This window comes from Columba livia, chromosome W (assembly GCF_036013475.1).
Source record: "Columba livia isolate bColLiv1 breed racing homer chromosome W, bColLiv1.pat.W.v2, whole genome shotgun sequence".
Lineage (NCBI taxonomy): Eukaryota > Metazoa > Chordata > Aves > Columbiformes > Columbidae > Columba > Columba livia.
In genome coordinates, this window is record NC_088641.1 from 1,388,649 (window position 1) to 1,410,185 (window position 21,537).

Genomic DNA, 21,537 nt, shown 5'->3' on the forward strand with positions numbered 1-21,537 from the left:
TGGCCTAAAGCGAAGCAATTCTCCCTGCTCTCCCCCCTGAAAAGTCGCAGTCTCATGTTTAACTCATTAAATTCGCCCACTACTAAGTAAGACCAAAGGAATTCAGCTTCTACATTTAATTCCAATTATTTCTTCAGTTTTCTCAGCGTTTTAAAATGGGGAGAGAAATAAAGTTGCGTACGGCTTTAACGTGATAAATAGAGATATTCCTTGGAAAACAAGTCTATTCCCCTCTTAAGCTTCGTATGGTTATCTTTCCTTAAGCAAAGCAGCATAATTTTAAACGAAAGGAGTTAGAAATCAATCTCTTAGATCATTGATCTCTAATTAAAAGTCCATGCAAGCACCCTATGAACTTTTCCAGCTTGTGATATTTCCCATTTACTTGTCTCAGCCACTTTTATAGTGAAATCCCTTTATATTTTGGCAGGGAACTCGTATTTCTCTCCCATTCCTCACCGTTATCAATTCTGATCTGACCCAGGTCTCCAGTCACCGAACGCCATCAATATTAAGCAATAATCATGATAATAGTCATTCATACCAAGCTTTTTCCATTCGCTTGCCCGTCTCCCGCTATGTTATTAAATTAATAGAGCTGCCACCGCCCAAGAAAAATAGCAGAAAGGGAGAAATCTTATTAAACTGGAGATAAAATTTTAAACAACGGTAGGAATTGCTAAGGCCGGACTTTGGGCACCGCTCAGAGCAAAATAGGAGGGTTACCGAGTTATTTGGTTTGCTTTAATCAGATGAGTGTTTAATCAAATTAATTCTGACCGCTGCCAACAAGAAAAGCAAGAACATGCTCCAAATATTTAAATACTTACACTCTATCCAAGCCCAAAAGAGTCCAGGCTCTTCCATATCTCTTTTTCTCATTGATGATGGTCCATATTTTTTACACAATTATTGTGTAAAGGTCCACAGAACTGACACCCCGTATCGTGATGGATGCTCTGGAAGGTCTCAGATCTCCCAAGATCCATCTGCAAATCAATTTCTCGTCAAGATTTCCACCATTTATTGCTCTGATGTGGAATTTCTGAGGATGGGGCGAGATCATTCACCTCTTCCCCAGCTATCCAAACTCCCTCCATCAATAAATACCAACAAACAGGATATTTTAGGGTAGAGCATCCGCACATCACCCCACGCAGCACTGGACCCTACAGCTTGTTTTCTGGCTCCTTGTTCTAAGTACTTTAAATGTAAATGATGGGCACAAAAGGTCACCAAACGTGATCAATTGCTCCGTGACATTTTACCTGGAGAATAAGCACGAACAAGTAAACACAAAAGGTTTGGAACAAGATGTGCCGAGACATCGATGCCCTTTGGGCGCGACGTGGAAGAGGAATTTAAGTGACTGGAGCTGGGCGCATGGAAAAATGATAAATAAATCAGAATCTATGTTTGAGAGCATGAAAATGAGCGGAAGAAGAGAAAGACACCGAAATATTCGACATTTTTATGGAGCAAAGCGTTGAAGAGAACGAAACGCACCTTGCGGAAAGCCAATGAGCGCGATGCCAACAGACCTACCTGCATGCGGCGCCTATAACCTACCAATACAATATTGACTTCCCGGCCCTTTTCCCCCCGGACCAGCTCTGCTGCTCGTTATTCCATTTAATCATAGCGTAGTTACATTTATTACAGATGTTAATGTGCAATCGGGGACCAGTTTCTGCTCGTTCGGCTGAGTTTAAGTGACGCGAGTGGTGCTGAAGCCTCTTGGGAAATTAAAACAATAAATCACTGCTTCCCTCTAAAACATTTTTTGGGGTTTTTCGGTTATTTTAACGTTATTCGCTGGACAAGGGAAGGGAACTATCTATTTGTAGGTGAAAAAGTGACCGAAAACAGGGTTATCTATAGAAATATTTGCGGTCATCAGCCACTTACCCTGGAGTTGACCACTTCCAAGGAGACGTTCTGCGGCGTCGCGCTGGGCACTGCGAGCCAAGAGAAGCAAAAAGAAACAGGAAATACGCCCGTTAATGTCGAAGAATTGGTTCCATCCAACGTTATTCTCTTTGGAAAGAAGAGCGTGGCTTTGACATCTCATTTAGAACCTGATGGCAACCTTGCGAATAATGCAGGTGGCACTTCAGAGGTCCCCCAGAGAGACAAGAAACCAAATGCATCTGCTCATTTATTCCCATTTTTGATAACCCTGTTTGGAGCCCTTTAAAGAGCCACTCGACAGGCTCCCTGCGGTGACACCGGCTACTCGAATTCACTTATTTGTTGTCAACTCGGTCACAAATAAACAAGAATATGCCACAATTCCTCCGGCTTTTGTTTCATAAAGTGCATTTCAGAGCATATTTTAACATACAGAGCAGGGTCTTCCTCTCTTAGTTGCATTAGTGGACGTACATGGCTGCTTAAAACAAACTTTAGATGTCATTTATCTAGCTGATTTTAAGAGCTGAAAAAGAATCATGGTGAATACCCAATTTAAGAATAGTTTGCAGCGCGATACATCAGAGAAACTGATTTTTCAGTGTACATGAAGTCAAAGCCAAGTTCTTCAAACCATTTTTCTATGATATTAACAGGAACGCAAGGGCAACATCGTTCTCGTTGCCGTTTTCCGCACGTTCCGATTGATTCAGCAAAGATCTACAGGGATGATTGGAGACCCGAAGCATCTTGGAGATGAAATGAGTTCCTTTTATTGAAATAAGTGGTAAGAAGCGCTCGGATTATTATCTCTTGTTATCTGAATGGGGAAAAGACTCTGGTTATAGAGGATAATTTAATCGGCAAAGAGCGTATGAGATGGAACACGTTCCTATGCATTGTCTCTATGTGTTGTTCCTATATTGTCCACATTTAGTCTATATTATCCATACTTAGTCTATATTGTCCGTATTTAGTCTATATTGTCCATATTTAGGCTATATTGTCCATATAAATGGAGACAATCAGCACAACCTGAGATCAACACTCTGGAAGAGCCAATTTTCATCTAGAGCAGAAAATAATCCCCGACTTTAACAGCTATGAATCTCTAAATAATTTAATAGGCACTAATACGATAAGAAACATGAAAAGATGACAGCAAGCTTTATAAAATATACGTTTCCCCGGTTATTTTAAGCAGCGTTTGTCTGGTCATGTCTACGTTCAACAAGCAAATCCGCAGCACTTTGGAGCATCCTCAGCGCAAGCTGCGATTTAAGGATTTGAGCCAGACCTAAGTCATTTGTCAGGCCTAATAAGAAAATAAGATTGTAAATAGAGGCCGCAAAAGAGGAAAAGTAACAACAGTTTAACAGGAGGGCCCCATTGGCTGGAGATATTTTATCTGCCTTAATACAGAGGGGACATCGGTGCTCATGCTCCCTTCGTTTTGACAAATATAAAACCTCTTCTTGATGAAGAATATTTGCTCAGAGTTTTAGTACAACTACATTTTATTTCCCTACCCTATTCTCTTACTTTTAAATACTATTTGCTTGTCTTCCTATTATTTCAATTATTTCTCTTTGGTCACCGCTTGTCACGTTTCCCAATGTTATTGTGTACGTGGTCATAACTGATCCATCCTGTATCATTTTATCCAGTTCCTCGATCGGAACGAGAAATAAACCCAGACCTGAGCCAGCATCCAGCTCAATCACTGGGTGTCTTTACTCCTTGCTCAGTCAACGAGACTTTTTGCGTTATCAAATCAGACCCTGATTTAATATCGCGGGTTGTATAATATGAAACTCAGGGAGCTCCCCTGGCAAAAGCAGATTCCAGTTGCATCCTTTGGTTTGATGTCTTGATCAAATCAATAAATGGGATGCACCTGGTAAAATTTGGGATTTGTTTAGTATTGGCGGCTTAATTACACCATTAGAAATTAGAGCAGAATTTACTTTACCCAGCGATTCCAATAAGCAATTAAGAGGTGGATGCATTTAGGGACAACTTGGTCCCTTTGTCTCGGCACCAGTGGATGAAGCCCCAGATGAAGAGGAGGAGGGAGGAAATGGTCCAGTAATTCTTCCAAATGGATGGATTGGATAATTTGGGGGAATTCATGATACCGAGAGGTTCGGTCTCCAATAGGGTGATGCTGGTCACCGCGTCGGTGGCTCCGAGTGACAGGAAAACCCTCGTCGGACCATCGCGCAAACACCGAAGCAGCTGCTGAAAAAGATCTAACTTCTAATTATGGCTAGAAATGATATTTAAATCAAGTATTCAGGGAGCATGAACTAAGGCTGCCAATCGCTGGGATTAAAGGCATTTTGATAAATTCATGAGCGTGATAGCTCGCAGCGTCGCTGAAAAGACCAAACAGTATCTGAGCTGTATTTTAAACCCAAAATTAAGCCTTAAGGATCCAGGATGTCCATTGAATGGTGCATGGAGCTCCTGCAGCCGCACTAAATCCCTCTGATGGTGGCAGGGGATGGAGGGACAAAACCGGCCCAAAAACCACATGTCAAGACAAGAAACGACATGATTTCTCCTCCCTTAACTTCTCAGCTCTAAAACGGGGCGGGTTAAATGTCTTTTATTGTGCATCCTTCCAGCAGAAGGGACCTTAACCCTGGGAAAGAAGGAATTGCGGAGAGTTTTGGTGCTGTAGATTTGCTCTTGTCATTCTCTCCTTAGGATTTGCTATCACGTTAGCCCAGGCTTGGCCAAAGCCAGGCTTAGCTAAAGCCAGGCTTTTGCTGCTGCTCTTCTTTATGCAAGAGACCAAAGTGGTTGCAAGCAGACGCAGAAATGATGAAAAGGGGCTTCAATAGGAGAAAACCAAACATCACCTTTTTGCAGATTCCCCAAACAAAGGCACCTCCGCACGCTCCGCATTTCAGGAACGCTCCCCAACAAACCTCGTTAGCGCCGCTTTTTCTTTGCAGACAGGTGAAGCGTTTCAAACCCTTGCAGGGGATAATTTTCCGCCTCATGAATAACAATCTTTCCCTTCCTCACGTAGGCTGACATTTAAAAGCAAAGCGGAGCCGAGGGCCGCGGCTGGGCGCTTCACGCTGTGAATTACATCTACATACATTATGCAAAATATTCATTTGCGCTTGTTTTCCTTTTGTTTTTATAATTATAAGTGTGAAGTAATTTATTCCGCCGAGCTCCAGCCTGTATTACAAGGGAAAACTGAATTTGCTGGGGAGCGTAAGGAGCACAAAGAGCCCGAATCCCCATCGCTCCAACCTCCTGCCAGGTAGCTGGAGAGAGCGAGAAGGTCTCAATATCTTCTTTCAACCTCACACAAGCTGTTCTGGGAGAGTTATCAACTCTGTAAGATAATTAGGGCAATATTTGTAAATATAAAGGGATCAATCTCAGACACTGAGTTCTCCGTTCTGTTCTTTCGCTCTATCGACGCCATGGAAAGGGAAAACGCTCAAGTTTTTATGCGGCTTGAGGTGGTTACCGACGTGTTGGGCATCATTTCTGTATATAGGTTTGTTAGCACAGGTCGTCTGGGGAGAAAAACCCAGCAAATCGAAGCCCACGGCAACATATTTCTTGCTTACTCTTAATTTTCTACGCTCACATAAGATTAAACATGAAAATGACATGAAATTAATGATTCCAACCCAGGCCAGCGCCACCTGAACTCCTACACGTTGCTTTATAAGCATGGATGGAAAAGCTGGCTGAAGTTTTATCAGATGGAAAATGAACTGTTGTTAAATCTTGCTTTAAAAGCTTAGTTGAAACCTCTTATTTTTAATAAAATGTTGGTAAGGAAAAAGAAAACAACTCACTGCCTTGGGGTTCAATCAGGAGCTGGCACATCCCTGTCTGCTCTGCTTTCTGCTTTACAAACTCCCATTGAAATCATTTTTCCTTCATTTTTACGCTTTTCGAGCCCAAATAGCTCCGACAAAGTTATTTTAAGCAGGAGTGGGGATCAGGCTCAGCGACTTCAACAAGAGTTGGGAGCGCGGTAACGTTTTGTGAGATCGGACACAACCAAGCGCTTCCGAACGCCATGGAAAGTTCAATTTATCGCCTGGAGCTCGGGGAAGGATGACGGAGCAGCCGCTGTGACCAGCAGCTTTTTGAGCCTATTTGCTGCCCCGTCTTTAAATCACAAAGCAAACCCAAGCGGTTGGGTCTTCAAACGCAGGCGTAGTAAAATACAGGGTGTTTCAAAAAGAGGGACATAATTTGAAATCACTGTATCTCTGCAAACACGAACGGCGCATGAATGAAACTCGAATCGCTTGAAAGGATGGGCTGCAAAGTTACTGCAAGTTGCTAAGTCTGTTTGCAAATCTTTGTGTAATTATAATATGTTGAAGTTGTGAAATCTGCTGCTTTGAAAGTGGGTCCATCTTTTTGAAACATGCTGTACGTTCTGCTGAAAAGCTGAAAGGCTACACAACTATAACTTAAAAAGAAAATAGGGGAAAAGCACATTACTCTTGTCATTAGAGGTAGGAATAATGAATAAAATTATCCCCGGAGAACATCAGCTGTGGGTGGGTATTGAAGCTCTGATTTCTGCCCTGCGCATTCAATAACCTCCTTGTTTCACAGAATCACAGAATGGACTGGGTTGGAAAAGACCTCAGAGATCATCCAGTCCAAGCCTTGGTCCAACTCCAGTCCATTGACTAGATCATGGCACTAAGGGCCCTGTCCAATCTCAGTCTATAAACCTCCAGGGCCGGTGAGTCCAGCACCTCCCTGGGCAGCCATTCCAATGCCTGACCACTCTCTCTGCAGAGAATTGCTTTCTAATCTCCAGCCTGAATTTAAGCCCATGCCCCCTTGTCCTATTGCTGACTGCCTGGGAGAAGAGACCAAGCCCCACCTGGCTAGAACTGCCCTTCAGGTAGTTCTAGAGAGTGCTGAGCTCAGCTCTAAGCCTCCTCTTCTCCAGACTAAACAAGCCCAGCTCCCTCAGCCTCTCCCCACAGGGCTTGTGTTCCAGTCCCTTCCCCAGTCTTGTTGCTCTTCTCTGCACCCGCTCCAGCACTTCAATCTCTTTCCTGAGCTGAGGGGCCCAGAACTGAACACAACACTCCAGGTGTGGCCTCCCCAATGCAGAGCACAGGGGAAGGATCACTGCCCTTGTCCTGCTGACCACGCTGGTTTGGATCCAGGACAGGATCCCATTGGCCTTCTTGGCCACCTGGGCACACTGGTGGCTCCTGTTGAGCTTCCTGTCCATGAGTCCCCCCAGGTCCCTTTCTGCCTGACTGCTCTCCAGCCACTCTGTGCCCAGCCTGGAGCGCTGCAGGGGTTGTTGTGGCCAAAGGGCAGCACCCGCCACTTGGCCTTGTTGAACTTCATCCCATTGGAACCAGCCAATTGCTGACTCAGTTTCCTCGCTGCCTCTTCCAATATCCAGTGATAGAAGAAAACAATGAATAAAATCTTGTGATAGAGACAATAGTTCGGGGTCTGCACTCACCATCTGACAGCGTGGTGACCGTCACCTCCCCGCTGGAGACGCCGGGGCCGTAGCGGTTGTAGGCGAGGAAGCGCAGGGTGTACTCGGTGAACTTCTTCAGCCCCTCCAGGCGGTAGGAAAGTCCGTCCACCTCCACCGTCTGGCATGGAAAATACCATAAAGCCAAAGGAAAAGTGTCAGGTAGGGTGAATGAAGCACCTGACTCCTGATATTTGTGATTATCACACGCTATTAGGCCACAAAAAAGACTTTTCCGCTTTCATTCCTGCCCTATTCTGCGCTAAAAAACCTATTCAAGGCCATGTTGTACCCACAGAGCTCATCTCCTATCAAATATTGGTCATTAAATGGTCAGTGGGAAGTGTCTGAGCAGTTTGCAGAGGGCAAAGTTGCTTTTTCGCCACTGGACGGTACGTGCTCATGGCGGAATTAGGAGCACAATTAAGTGCAAGAGCATCAATGCTGAGTTTTACTATGAGCATCTATCAGGCTGGAGAGAAAACGCATCATTTCTAGCCTCAATTCCCATTATTTTACCCTCCTACTTAAACGTTCAAGACGCAACTAAAAATATACAATGTACAAAGATCACATGGAATCATCACAGAATCATTTTGGTTGGAAAAGACCTTTAAGATCATTGAGTTGCACCATTAACTTAACACTTAAGTTTATGGTTTAGGGATGGGCTTATGGTTTAGGGATGGACTTGACAGCGCTTGGACAAACGGCCATTAATGTGTTGATGGTTTTGCACAACGTAAAAGGGAAATGTAAGGGGTTTTTAAATGCGGTTTGGGTTATTATTTCAGCCTAAAGCTGAGGAATGGCTGATAAATCTATCTATCTATCTATCTATCTATCTATCTATCTATCTATCTATCTATCTATCAACCTATCTACCTACCTACCTACCATATATCTCAGGCTGTCTCTTCTCCCTCCTATAACCATTTTATACTGGTGGCAACTTATTTTGCTCAATTACCACTGGTCCTGGAGGATTCATCTGCAAAAACCTCTCTTGTCGTTGCTCACCTGCTCCCTCCCCGTCGCCGTCTCGGTGCAGAAGAGCCTGTAGCCTTGAACGGGGCCGTTGGCGTAAGCGGGAGGATCCCAGGAGATGAGGATGGACGTGGGTGACGTGGACACAACTCGCAGGTTTTCTACCGGGCCGGGAACTTGCACTGCGGAGGGAAGAAGGGAATAATTTGCGCAAATATCCAATGCGCACAATAGATGTAGTTACCTTTGCGGCGGTAGGAAGTCACACCAATCTGATCGACCTCTCATCATCTGCAAACCCAAATTTCCCCTTAAAATGTTAAGCTGGACTAGTATAAGCTCCAATATTAATATTTAGCCCCAGTTCTTGCTCTTAAATAATATACTCGTGTATACGCAGTGCCCAGCACTGACAGTTATTGCATAAGCGCATCTTATAAACCAAATAATGACAAAGTGGAAAAATATCCCATTCTTGAAACTATTGTCTCATTAAACCATTAGCTGATTAAACTATTCTCTTGTGTTGATGAAATTCTGGAAATGCAGAGGTTGGCAACAGGTTTAGCTTTAAGTAGAGCTGATTCCAAATGCACCATTTGAATTGCAGATCGTGCTGGGGCGGGGGGAAGAAACACAAAACGGCCTCAAATGACAACGCAACATAAATAATTTCTTTATAACTGATAAGAAAACTGCACTACGTCACCTTTTGTTATACAGACCAGCTTAAAATGCTCTGATTTCACCCAGAATGCAAATTATCACACATCAACTAGATCATGTTTAAGATAACTTTTTCCTCCGCCCAGCTTCGCTTTTCATTCTCTTCCAGTATTTCTGACGGGCACCCTAATGTGCTTAAGGTCTTGGTATTTTCAGCACAACACAAAGCATTTAATAATCCCTCCTGATCCCTTCTGTCAAATCATAATCTCGTGCAAATTGGCATTAAGTTTTAAATCTTCTCCAAAATTCTCCTTTTTCTAAATAGCAGCGAGAGCCTAGAACTGCTTTACATTCCATTAAAACACGACATTAAATCATGTTTCTCCTCAAGTCGGTCTTTTACAACTAACAGCATCCTTTCTTGAAGAAAAAACGCTTCAATATATATCCCCAATTTCTTTTTCCCATTTAGAAATATGCATTAATTTCTGTTATTGTTAACGACCCCGCTTGTTTCTGGTTGCATTAAACCCCATGTTTTTGTAGGTACCTGCTCCTCAAAAGCTGCAGGAACACAACTCTGGGTCTCATGAGTTGCTCATGAGATTTCCTCTTTGCTATTGCTCAGTTCAATGTCTGAAAATCATAGTTAATAAGACAGAAGAAAGATCCAAGCGCCTAAAAATAGGAATGTCAGCGACGATGTCCAAAATCGCTTGGCAACTGCTTCAACGTGCTGAATATCTCCCTCAAACCCGATGGTTTTAGAGGTTTCTGAACCGCGGCGATGGGAATTGGGCTCATAATAAACACCGGAGAGCACGCTGAGGAGCCCCTGGTCATCACCATTGGTAGATCAAGAGTCCGGTCACCCCAAGACTTAAGGGGTGCCTTAAGTTCTCCCACGAGTCACTGACCTTCTCTTGGAGCTCTCGATGGGCTCCAGCCTTGGGCTCCAAGGTGTATTGATGCCGAATTATGCACGGACATTTGGATACGAAGGCAAAATCCTGAAGACCACCACGAAGTTGATTACCCAAATATGAAGGGAAAGGATCAAGGTTCTACTGCTTTTCTTTCTCCTTCTGCTCCCCAGGGTCTTGACTTCGCCTCTCGATAATTCAAAGCTTTTATAAAGGAAACAAAACTGCTTATCCCTACTCAATTTGTTAAAGGAATCCGCCTGTTAATTCCGAGTCAGGCATCTTTGGTCTGTGTCAGGCATGAGTCATTCTTCTCTAGCACGAGATGCACTGATTAAAGTCTTGTTATTACATTTCCCTTTTCATTTAAACAGCTGGTTCTCTGCTGATCTGCACCAAAACCGGTTCAAACACAAACCATTTATGAAGCCACTTGCAGTTATTGATAATAGAGCGCAAGCTTTGATGCTGCCTTTGATTCCCCTGCTGCTTCTTTCTCTGTAGTTAACAGCTTTAACGAGATTTCATTAAAATCTGGCTCCACGCTGCACAGAAAGATGCAACTTCAGAGAGATTGCGGGCAGGGAAATTACTAACATGTGTGATACATGAATTTAATGTTCTTTGAGTTGTGAAGGAACACAGGACCAGCGATGGTCCCACCAAGGGATGTGATGGAGGTGCCTCCTTGGAGCTGCCTTGACCAAAGGAGGTTTGGAAACACGTCCTCATCCACCCCACTGCTTCAGGGGGAATTTCGGGGTTGTCCAATGCAGGGACACGAGTTGGACTTGATGATCCTTATGGGTCCCTTCCCACTCAGGACATTCTGTGATTTCTCTACCGAGAGGGTGGTCAAACACTGGAACAGGCTTCCTACAGAGATGGTCAATACTCCAAGTCTGTCGGTGTTTAAGAGGCATTTGAAAAATGCCTTTAATAACATCCTCCAACTTCGGTCAGCCCCAAAGTAGCCATGCAGTTGGACTAGATGATCAGGAAATTCTAAAATTGTTTAGATTAGAAAAGACCTTTATGATCATCAAGTCCAACCAGTCCATCAAGTCCAACCTACGACCGGCAGCACACAGTTTGCTGAACTGTCAGATGCGGTGATGAGGTTCTCAGGGACATGAGGAAGTGCCGGTGTTGGGTTAACAGTTGGACTCGATGACCTTGAGGGTCTTTTTCAACCAAAATGACTCAGGATTCTAAGGTAGGACCAAAATCTTGAGGATCTCTTCCACCCAAAATGATCCTGTGATTCCATGATATGGAAAGAGCCAACGGATCTACCTCATGCATCCCTTGCTCAACTAGAGGTTCAAGAGTCTGTCTTGCACCTTGGGTCTTGTCCCACTGTTATATTAGTGGAAATCACAGCACAAATGGCCTTGACCATAATTTATGTCTCTAGACTTGGCTGTTGTACAAATAAAACCTGTCTCTCCATAGAGATAATTCTGTTTCTGGTCAAAAGGTTTCATTTCCAGCGCCCCAACCGTTGTTGTTTTAGGAAAGCGGTAGGGAGACAAAGACATCGGCACGGTCTGCAGCTCCATTGAGATTTTGGGATGAATCTCAGAGAAAACTAGGACTGTGCCAAAACTAATTCCCTGAGTCTCACCAGCAGTAGGTGGAAAGGACGGATAAGGCATCAAAATGCGACCTTGAGGGACGGAAGGAAATAGCTTGTCCATCTGTCCTACACCACCCGAGGGGATCCCGGCAGGACCACAGCGCCTCGGCATCTCCATTTGCATCGGGGACCTAAAATATGGAGATTTCATGCAAACGGTGCGATGCCTTGATTTGCATCGTTGATGAAGACCCGCTCACCTGTTCTGCATTTTTGTTTTGCCTCCAGATAAAAGTGGATTTAATTTCCTGCTCCTTCTCGGCGAGTCAGTCAAAGCAAAGTATTTCACTTGGCATAACGGTGCTTTTGCAGAAATGACAAGGTACTTCTCGCCAGCAAAGCTTATTATTTCTAAAAAGCAGTGATGAGGTGAGAAGCACTGAATTCTTCATGCCAACCACCTCCACGAAGCACTGAAAGAAACGGAAAATCCTTCCTCTCATTTAGAGCATTTGGAATATTTGCACTGACTCAGCTCGATGCTTGTTTTGTTGCTTACATGGCAGGCGAGAATTGATCTCCGATTCAAGAGAGATGTGCAGAATAGTTTCCTTTCCTTCTCTCTGCAGCTTTTTTTCCCAAGTCTCTAAGATGCAGCACAATATACATTTTCATTTTTTCTTTTATTTGAGCCCTCCTTCTAGCTGTTTATTGCAAACGGCCTTGAGCAAACTCTTCCTCGGCCTCTCGTGAGGTGCAGGGAACTGCGTCTTCAGCAGCAACGTGGAGAGGGAGTCACTGAATCTGCCTCAATGTCCTGGATTTGGTTCCATGAAAAGTTAGACATTCAAGAGGGAAAGGAAGAGAAAGGGAGAGGGAGAGAAAGGGAGAGAGGAAGGGAGAGAGGAAGGGAGAGAGTAAGAGTGAGAGAAAGAGAGAGTAAGAGAGAGAAAGAGAGAAAGAGAGAAAGAGAGAGAGAAAGAGAGAGAGAAAGAGAAAGAGAGAGAGAGAAAGGGAGAGAAAGAGAAAGAGAGAGAGAGAAAAAGAGAGAGAGAAAAAGAGAGAGAGAGAAAAAGAGAGAGAGAGAAAAAGAGAGAGAGAGAAAAAGAGAGAGAGAGAGAAAAAGAGAGAGAGAGAAAGAGAGAGAGGAAGAGAGAGAAAGAGAGAGAAAGAGAGAGAAAGAGAGAGAAAGAGAAAGGGAAAGAAAAAAAAGAGAGAGAGAGAAAGGGAGAGAAGAAGAGAGAGAGAAAGAAAGAGAGAGAGAGAGAGAGAGAAAGAGAGAAAGAGAGAGAGAAAGAGAGAGACAAAGAGAGAGACAAAGAGAGAGACAAAGAGAGAAAGAGAGAGAGAAAGAGAGAGAAAGAGAGAGAAAGAGAGAGAAAGAGAGAGAAAGAGAATCACAGAATGTTAGGGATTGGAAGGGACCTCAAAAGATCATCCAGTGCAATCCCCCTGCCGGAGCAAAGAGAGAAAGAGAGAGAGAGAACGAGAGAGCGCGCAGGAAAGAGCGGGCAGGCGGGAAAGAGCCAAAAGGCGGGAAAGAGCCAGAGGGCGGGAAAGAGCGGGCAGGCAGGCAGACCAGCCGTGGCACCAAAGCTTCCCAGAGTCTGAAGGATCAAACAGCATGAGGTGACGTTTCATCTCAATGATCAGCGCTAAGAGCATCTCTACAACTGCCCTGACTCGACTTTAAAGGTATTTAAACAGCAAATCCTGGTCCTGAATTTATATTTTCCCTCACACAAGAGAATGAGGCCTAACCCAGCTCCGGCCGCCACCTAACGCAAAGCAAAGCGTCTTCCAAGCACCGAGACTGAAGGAACTCTTGTATTTCAAGACAAAGACACCCCCAAAAATTAAAAGGCTAGGTAAACAGGAAGCCAAAAGCAGGAATCAGAGACACAAAATCAGCCATCACCACCTTTTCCTGCCCAAAGACGCATTCATTACCATTTAAAGCCATTGAGAACATCGCCACCCCCTGCCAATGCTCCACAGAAATGACTCGTAAAATTAAAGAGCCATGTAAGAGCGGCATAAAGTTACCCCAGGGTGTATTTCGCTGAGCTATTACAGAAGAGTACACACAAATGAGGAGGATATTAACGACTACATAATATATCGCTTCCCCCTTGCATCAAATGACAAGAAAAATCCACTACGGAGGCGCTAAACCAGAGATACCTACGCAGCTATCAGAGGTACATCTTTCATATATTGATAAATATATTAAATCTATTATATTTGTTATATATTATAAATATATTTTTATATATTTTATATGTATTTTTAATATATGTGCTTCCTCAAAAACAAGATCTACCCCCAAAATAAGCCCTACTATGACTTTTCAGGAGTTTTGGGGATGCTCAAAATATAAGCCCTACCCCATAAATAAGCCCTAGTTCCACTTCATTAAAAAAGGCCATTTAAATAGCTATACATATATAAAAGTAAAGTTAATTAGCAATAGAACGCAGCAGGACAGACAGGGTTATGAGTTATGATGATGGTTCAGAATGTGATGAATATTTGTATAAATGTTGATTTTTTTTCTTCAAGAATAAATGTAGATGGTTGTTCACCAAAAAAGAAGACATCCTCTGAAAATAAGTCCAAAAATTACTATAAGACCCTGTCTTATTTTGGGGATAATTATAAATATAAATACCCCTGCGTAGAAGTGTCTGATCCAACCTTGAGCAAATATTCAATTACTCCAGCACACGTTTGGTCTGCAAACTTAATTTGTGTAGATCAGCGTATATAGAACTGATTAGCGCTCGATAAAATTGCCACCTATGTGTGTTTTCAAGACAAGTCTTCCCCTCCTTTTCTTTTTTTAATGTGAAATTTCATTGCATTAATTTTAATGGCCTTTTCATGTTCTATGCGGGTTCGACGTTTGTAGAAGAAATGTGTGTTAAAAGAGGCTGCAGCTCAAGTTTTGTCTCTGTCTTTTTGACGTTTGCTGTGCAGTGACTTCAAAGGATATTTATTGTCTGCACTGAAAACCTGCTAAAAAACCACAACAAACCAAACAAAACCCATCAAACCTCCAAATTTCAATAGCGCAATTGTTTTAGTGCAGTATTGATGGAACATTTTGCTATTTGGCTCAGCAAATTCATGTGCAGCTGGCCAGTGATTAAATACATATATATATATATCTCCATGCTTCTCCATCCCAAAAGGAATGATACGGGGACCGCTTTCTAAGGGTAGATGCACTGGTCTCTAATGAGAATTAAAGTTAATTACAGAATAAGCTGGGCAGGTGTGGATCGCGGTGACCAAAGCCACCCAAGCGGCTCCCAAATTCACCCCAAATCTCTCCATTTTTATGTCAAATTTGCCATTTTCAGGCCATTGGGGGGTCCGAGATTCGCCCCTTGCAGCCCAGCATGGGATGGGGAGACATCTGGGGCCACAGCTGGGCTCCTCTTAAGTAGTTATAATACTTCCCAAAGAGCCAGTAATTAATTATTCCTTATAAAACCCTGGGTGAGAAGTCAAGATGTTGGCGTGCGCTCAATTAATTTCGCTTAAAAGGAGATGAGAAAAAGCAACTTTATGACGCCGACAAGTTTCTTTTGGGGTGCAACATCCCTCTTATTCATCTTTGTCCTCCACAAACCATGGAGACTTATTAAAACCCAGTTTTAATTCCCAAAGGCTGGGAAGAGATGGGAGATGGGAGCTGGTCCCGCAGCAGGGAAGTGTTTTTAAAGCCGGGATGGACAATTTCAATCCTCATCAACGCGGTTCTTTATTCTCTGCTCCCAAGCTGCTTTAACAGCATCTTGAGGAGCCCAAATAATAACTCGCAAAGTCCCCACATGTGGTATGAAAAGATTAGACATGGCTTAAGCAGGCGGGGATTTAAATCCTGACTGGTAATACTGGAGTGAAATTATATACCATAAAGGCAGAGAAAAAGGGGTTGTAGGTTACTAAAAAAACAGAATACAATAAAGAAGGGGGGGTATTAATCTGGGGACAAAAACCTTCATATAAATCCAGCCCATATATTCTGGATGATTATTTCAAAAAGCTGGAAGTCGTTCCGTTGATCTTTTAAACTGATTAGGGAGCAAATGGGTGCGTTTTGCAAACAGACATGAATTTCAGATGTCCTTTTTCATCAGCTTTTTCTTCTTTAATGATGCTCCATTGCGTAACACTTTGGATATTCCCAAATATGTGGAAATTCAATTTGTGGGCAGCCGTGTAATTAATTGTACGATAGTTATAGTTTGAAAAGGGGTCGACTGCCCCCCAGGACTTGAGACTTGTTTCCAAATCATCAGATAATTTGGTCAACAGTAAAAATTAAGAAAGAAAAGAAAAATTGAAAGCAATATTTCCTCCATGCTTCAACTTGATCCTTGAGAGGAATCTCCAAGTTATTAAATAGGAAAGATATTCCAAATGTCTACGTTGCATTTAATGCGGCCACGGCGGCTTCAGATGGTAAGAGCACAAGTGGCTGCTTTTCCCTGCGGTGTTTTCCCAATTGAAATGGTATTTTCCCTCTCTAAATAGATAGAAAATCACATAGATAAAATCCAAACATATACAATTCAAAGCAAACCTACAAAGAGGTCAAAACCCAAATCAAGCCCTAAACATTTACATTAAAATACACCATTGCTAGGAAATTGCTGACGTATTTTTCATACCCCTCAGTATATGTACTGGTTTAATATATATTTCCAAAACTGCCAATAAGTGTATTGCCCATCCCACTAGAAGGCAGATACTATCCATACGAACTTCTTTTAAATATAGGAACACAAAACGAACATCAGACTTCACTTATATCTACATATAATGGGTGAGATTCTACTCAATTTGAGTCATAGTTGATTAAATCCCCATTATGTTTGTCTTAAAAACCACCTGGCTAGGCAAAGAATCATAGAATGATTTGTGCACGTGTGTCTAAGCAAAGATAAAGTACTAATAGGGAAACAATGCTGATGGTTCGTTGCTTAATTCTTTCCTTTCAAAAGACTCATAAACTCATTTTCAAGACGTTTTTCCCCAAAAAGAGCTGGGATACAACCTCACGTGGCAGCTGCGTAACTGCAAATAAGTGCAACGAGCAGCAGAGTTGTCTCAAAGCAAGAATCAGACACGTCAAAACTGCAAAACCATGCAAGAAATGACACATCTCGGGTGATATTTCACCAACGTCACTGCTCTTGAGGCTTTGGGAAGTGATGCCAGGGAGTAAAATTCATGTTTTGGGATAAATAAAGATATAGAGACAAAAAAACCCCAGAGAATAATGTGAGTTGAAAGGTCCCTTTGTGCCTTGTTCACAACGCCCCTTGGCTGGGCAGGGGATGTGGCACCTTTCCTGGGGCTCTAAAATTAACCGAACAGCTCAAAAACAGCTCAAGAGGCTCATAAAATTGCTTCTGTGCTTGTGTTAAGTGTTGGATTTCCCAGCTTATTACGGAGGATGAGTGTGTTTTGACAGAAGACATTTCTCTTCTTTCTGGGGACCAGATGTGCAAATAGAACCACAGAATCATTTGGGTTGGAAGGGACCTTCAATTGTCATCTAGTCCAACCCCCTGCAATGAGCAGGGACATCTTCAAATACAGCAGGTTGCTCAGATATTAAGTATCTTCAATACAACTTAAATGTACTTAATATTCAATAATACTTAAATTAATATTAATTTAATAGTTAAATTAATATTCAATAATACGTAAAACGAGACACATAGAAAGAGAGAAGTGCTACTCAAAAGTTCTACCAGCTCCAAAGACAAAACACACTTAATGCTAAATATCAACTAATAGAAACAATTTGCTTTTAAACACAATATGTTTATTCCAGTGGAAAGTTTTTCCATCTTGCACTAAGTTTTCTTATTTTTCCTTGTAAAAATCCAACTCCTTACGCAATGTGGTGTAATTCTGGCTATCGCTTCTAATGTCATATAATAGAAGACGGGCTGTGTCGCCATCAAAGCCACCACACAAACCGCCAACGTGCAGCTCCGCAAAATCGCTATAAATTACGGAATGTTTTTAATTATCATGTATAAGAACCAGGCCGTGCTTTTGCTATGAAGATCTATACGAAAAGCTTAGTGTAGTGGGAAAGCCGCGGGTTCGCGGTTACGACCCGGTGCGCGTCGCACTCACGTTCGGGCTGCGTGGCCACCTTGATGGGCTGCGAGCTCTCGCCGGGTCCCCACTCGTTGTTCGCCACCACGCGGAACGTGTACGTCTCCTCCGGCTTCAGGTTGCCCACGGTAAGCTGGAGCGTCCCCGATTGAGATGTGTTGACTGCCCGTTCCCTGGAAAAACACCAAAAAACCCCCAAACTTAGCACAAAAATCCACTTTAAACCTCCCCAAATGTATCTTAAAGCATCACTTATTGTTACTTATCAAACTTGAGGTTGGTTTGCTGTGAGCGCTACAAAAAAGCCTTGTATTCTAACACTTTATTGCACAGCAGTTCTTTGCCTTTCTTAATATAACAAAAAAAAAAGGCAAACTGATGGAAAGAAATGGCCGTTCTATCAAGGAAGACATCTTGGCTATAGGAAGGGAGATGCATATTGGAGCGCAAACACCCGGTTAATTAAAACACGGTTTGGATCGCTTTGCAAATCCAGAATCTTTAAATCCAAATCTTTACGGTCCCTTCCAAAGCAAACCATCCCATGATCCTCCTCCACCAGTTGCTCCCAGTGGCAAGTCCTGGGGTAACGGGTCAGCATGGTCTCCTGGGCAGGGAGACGCACAGAACATGATCCTCCCATTGATATAAAACCCATTTAATTATAATTTTTATTGGTGCTATAAGCACACGGAGCTATAGGGTATCACAGGTTTCTTTGCCTTGGGTCAGGCAAAGCTCAGCCTAGCACCAAGTAAAGCTCGGCCTAGAATCAAGCAAATCTTGGCCTAGTATCAAGCAAATCTCAGCCTAGCAGTGACTTGGGCCTGCTCGTTGAGGAAGATACAAACCCAGATTCATTAATGTGGGATTATCCGGGAAAACCACACTCAACAGTAAAGCGGGGTCTAAATAGGATGAAATCGGTCATTTCACGGCCGATCAGCAAATGGAAAGAGGTAAAATGGCTTTTGTAACTGATTTCTTACGGGCGGTGCGCCTTGTTCCTCTCCTAAACGCCCTCGGAAAAGCTGACAACAACATTTCATGCTGCGGAAAAAACATCATTTAAGGCAGAATCAAATAATGATGATGGGGCATCAGTTGGAGAAGATGTTGGCAACTGTATCTCATTGTAATATAGCTGTTCTTTTAACGGCAACAAGACCACTTTTCAATCCCAAAATAGCGGTAAAGGAGCAAGAGAAGAAAAAGGAGATGAAGCGATAGAAGAAAACTCCACTCAGATCTCGGTTTTAAGACTTCTCGGTGACACTGGGACCTGTGGTGATAAGTACAAGTCTGGAAAGGTGCTATGACTTGGAGCACTTTTTCAGTCTTTTCTCATTATTTAGTATGAAATTGAGAAAAAAAAATTAAACCATGCACATATCTAGTGCTTTCAGAGCTCATGTCACTGCTGAGTGACTTCTTGAGCCAAATCCGATCTGCATTTTAGTCTGGTGCCATTGGGACGCAGGTGTGAAGTGCCCAGATGAGGTGTGAAACTCTGGCCTATCTTGGATCCGATGCTGAGGTTGTGGAGCGATGGAAAAAATCCCATTGGAGGAGATCCAGGGCTGCTCCTCTTCTCAGCCCTGAATTTGATGCGTCACATTGTGGTCTTGGCCATTTGGAACCATCCGAGCATCTCATCTTCAAATGTCATCTTCCATGGGATCTCCGTGGTGACACCAAATCTCCCAGGACACTTCTCTGAGCAAACCAGGAGTTGTGCGACCACACAAAGACGTGGGTGCCCTCAAGACAATGAACGCAACGAGCTCACTGTGGCTCAAGTCCATTCCTAGATTAATTAGCTCGAGTTCAACCCTGCGTTTTGGCGCTGGTTTCCAGTTTGGGAATAGGAGGTCTGGGCCATCCCCAGCCCATGCCAAAAAATCACGGAGGGGATTTTCTCCAGCTCTGTGAACCTCATGAAAGCCCTGACAAAACCAAACCTTTCTATGCTTTATTTCCTATAACGTGAGTTTTCCAGCTCTCAGATCTAGAGCATCTTCCAAATGCAACACCACCGTCCCACCTCACAATGTGGTCAGATACAGAAATAATCTAAAACCCACCGAATATCCTCGATTTGGGCACTTTTACATTTGGGATTTTCCTTTTCGAAGCCATAAATTACAGTCTAAAAATAAAAAGACCTTGACTAAAGTCATCCACCTTCTTGTAAAACGAAGCCTTCAACATGTAATTTCCAGTGACTGAAGATCATGTTACGTTCCGGTATCAGCACGGAAAAGAGATAATTACAGCTCCCATATATCTCTTAGGTGTGTAACAAATGCTTTTCTAATGTTTCCAACACCTAATTAGTTACTTGGAGCCAGACAAGTCGTGTTAATGCTCTTTGCTGTGAAATGAACACGATTAATTTGAAAATGGATGGACTTTTACTGCCCTGAGTTCTTTTTTTTATATCCCGTTATCATTCTCCTGCAAAATAAGATCAAGTCCTTGATTAAAATAAGCAAAACTAACGTAAATAAATCAGCTGGGAATGGTATTTATTTCATTTATTGGGAAAAATAGTTTCCTAAGTTAAAAAAGGATAGTTACAATCCAGGCCCTATTATTTAAGCCCCTGTGACATTTCAAAGGTTGCAAGCCTCTATTTTGGGGGGTTGTGCCTCATCTAAAATGCCAAAAAGGAATATATTCCCTTATAAATATTTCCCATTATTTATAAATAGAGTGAATTTTTAATCGCCAATTAAATTTTAAAATCTAATCACAGCGATGTAAATTCTCACCAGGAAGGCAGAATTCATTCACAACTCTGCACAGGTAATTAAATGTGACTTACGGTGGCATTCCAGTTGCTTTTTCGGTTTAGAGATAGATGAGGAGCAAGTCAGCAAAACCAAACAATGTGTCTTGCTCTGGGGTGACTAATACGCTACCACATAAATATCAAATGTCTGCGTGAATCAATTGCTGAGAAGCAAAAGCAGCCAAGGGGACCAACCGTGAGGCCGAGCGCAAATCTCGACATCAACGGCGGCTCCAAATTTGAACCTGGATCAAAATATTGAATCGAGCCCGTTTTGCAACTCTAAATTTTGCAATTAAACGTTCATGATTGTTACGGTCTTTGGGTGTGTGTGTATATGTCTATACCTTGAAGAGTGATACCCACTGAAATGCAAGCGTTATTTTTTACCGTTATATTCCGCTCTATTTGAACAGAAAATAAGCACAAGCAAATGCATACTAAGAGCTCCGTATCTCCTAACAGATCCTATATGCGAAACCCTCTATTTTTGCTCAGTTTTTCATCAACCGCTCGCTATAATCAGCAAATATCATCAAATATCTCACTTTTAGATCTAAACTTCCATCTCGACCAGAAGCGCAGGTGTATTGCTTGGCTGTTTATTTATTCCCCAACATATTTCAGTCTGTTTTATCCTTTTGCTGAGAAACTCGCCTTCTACCTTTAAGTGCTCTTTCCCATCGGCCTTTAGCAGCGGCGAAAGCGTTTGATCCGGCGCAGGACGCCAAGATGAAAAAGCATCTCCCATCTTGCTACGGCAAGAAGTGCAACCGCTTCCAAAAGGGGTTTCTTTGAAAAAGCTGAGCTAAAAATAAAATATACCTTTATGATATAGCTCAAAACACGGGAGGCGATTTTTCGGATGGTTGCGTTGGTCCGGGTGGTGCCGCCAGATGTCAGGAAAATCCTCATCGCTCTTGAACCCTCGCTCCAGATTTGAGTCATTTCGACAACTCCTTTGCATCCCTGAGGCGAACGTCAAAGCCAACATTCATTTTCTCTCATTGTTCGTCTC

The 21,537-nt window shown here is 42.8% G+C and overlaps 1 protein-coding gene across 13 annotated transcripts in view; it reads right to left on the reverse strand.

The window, feature by feature from the left end:
• Window positions 1-21,537, reverse strand: part of LOC102097274 (netrin receptor DCC) — a 412,480-nt gene that overhangs the window by 90,491 nt on the left and 300,452 nt on the right. For all 13 annotated transcript variants that reach the window (XM_065044619.1, XM_065044617.1, XM_065044616.1 and 10 more), the window contains 4 exons: window positions 17,744-17,898; window positions 8,441-8,589; window positions 7,403-7,541; window positions 1,909-1,958 (listed from right to left, as the gene is read on the reverse strand). In XM_065044619.1, coding sequence (XP_064900691.1) covers window positions 1,909-1,958; window positions 7,403-7,541; window positions 8,441-8,589; window positions 17,744-17,898 — 493 coding nt within the window. The remainder of the gene's footprint in view (window positions 1-1,908; window positions 1,959-7,402; window positions 7,542-8,440; window positions 8,590-17,743; window positions 17,899-21,537) is intronic.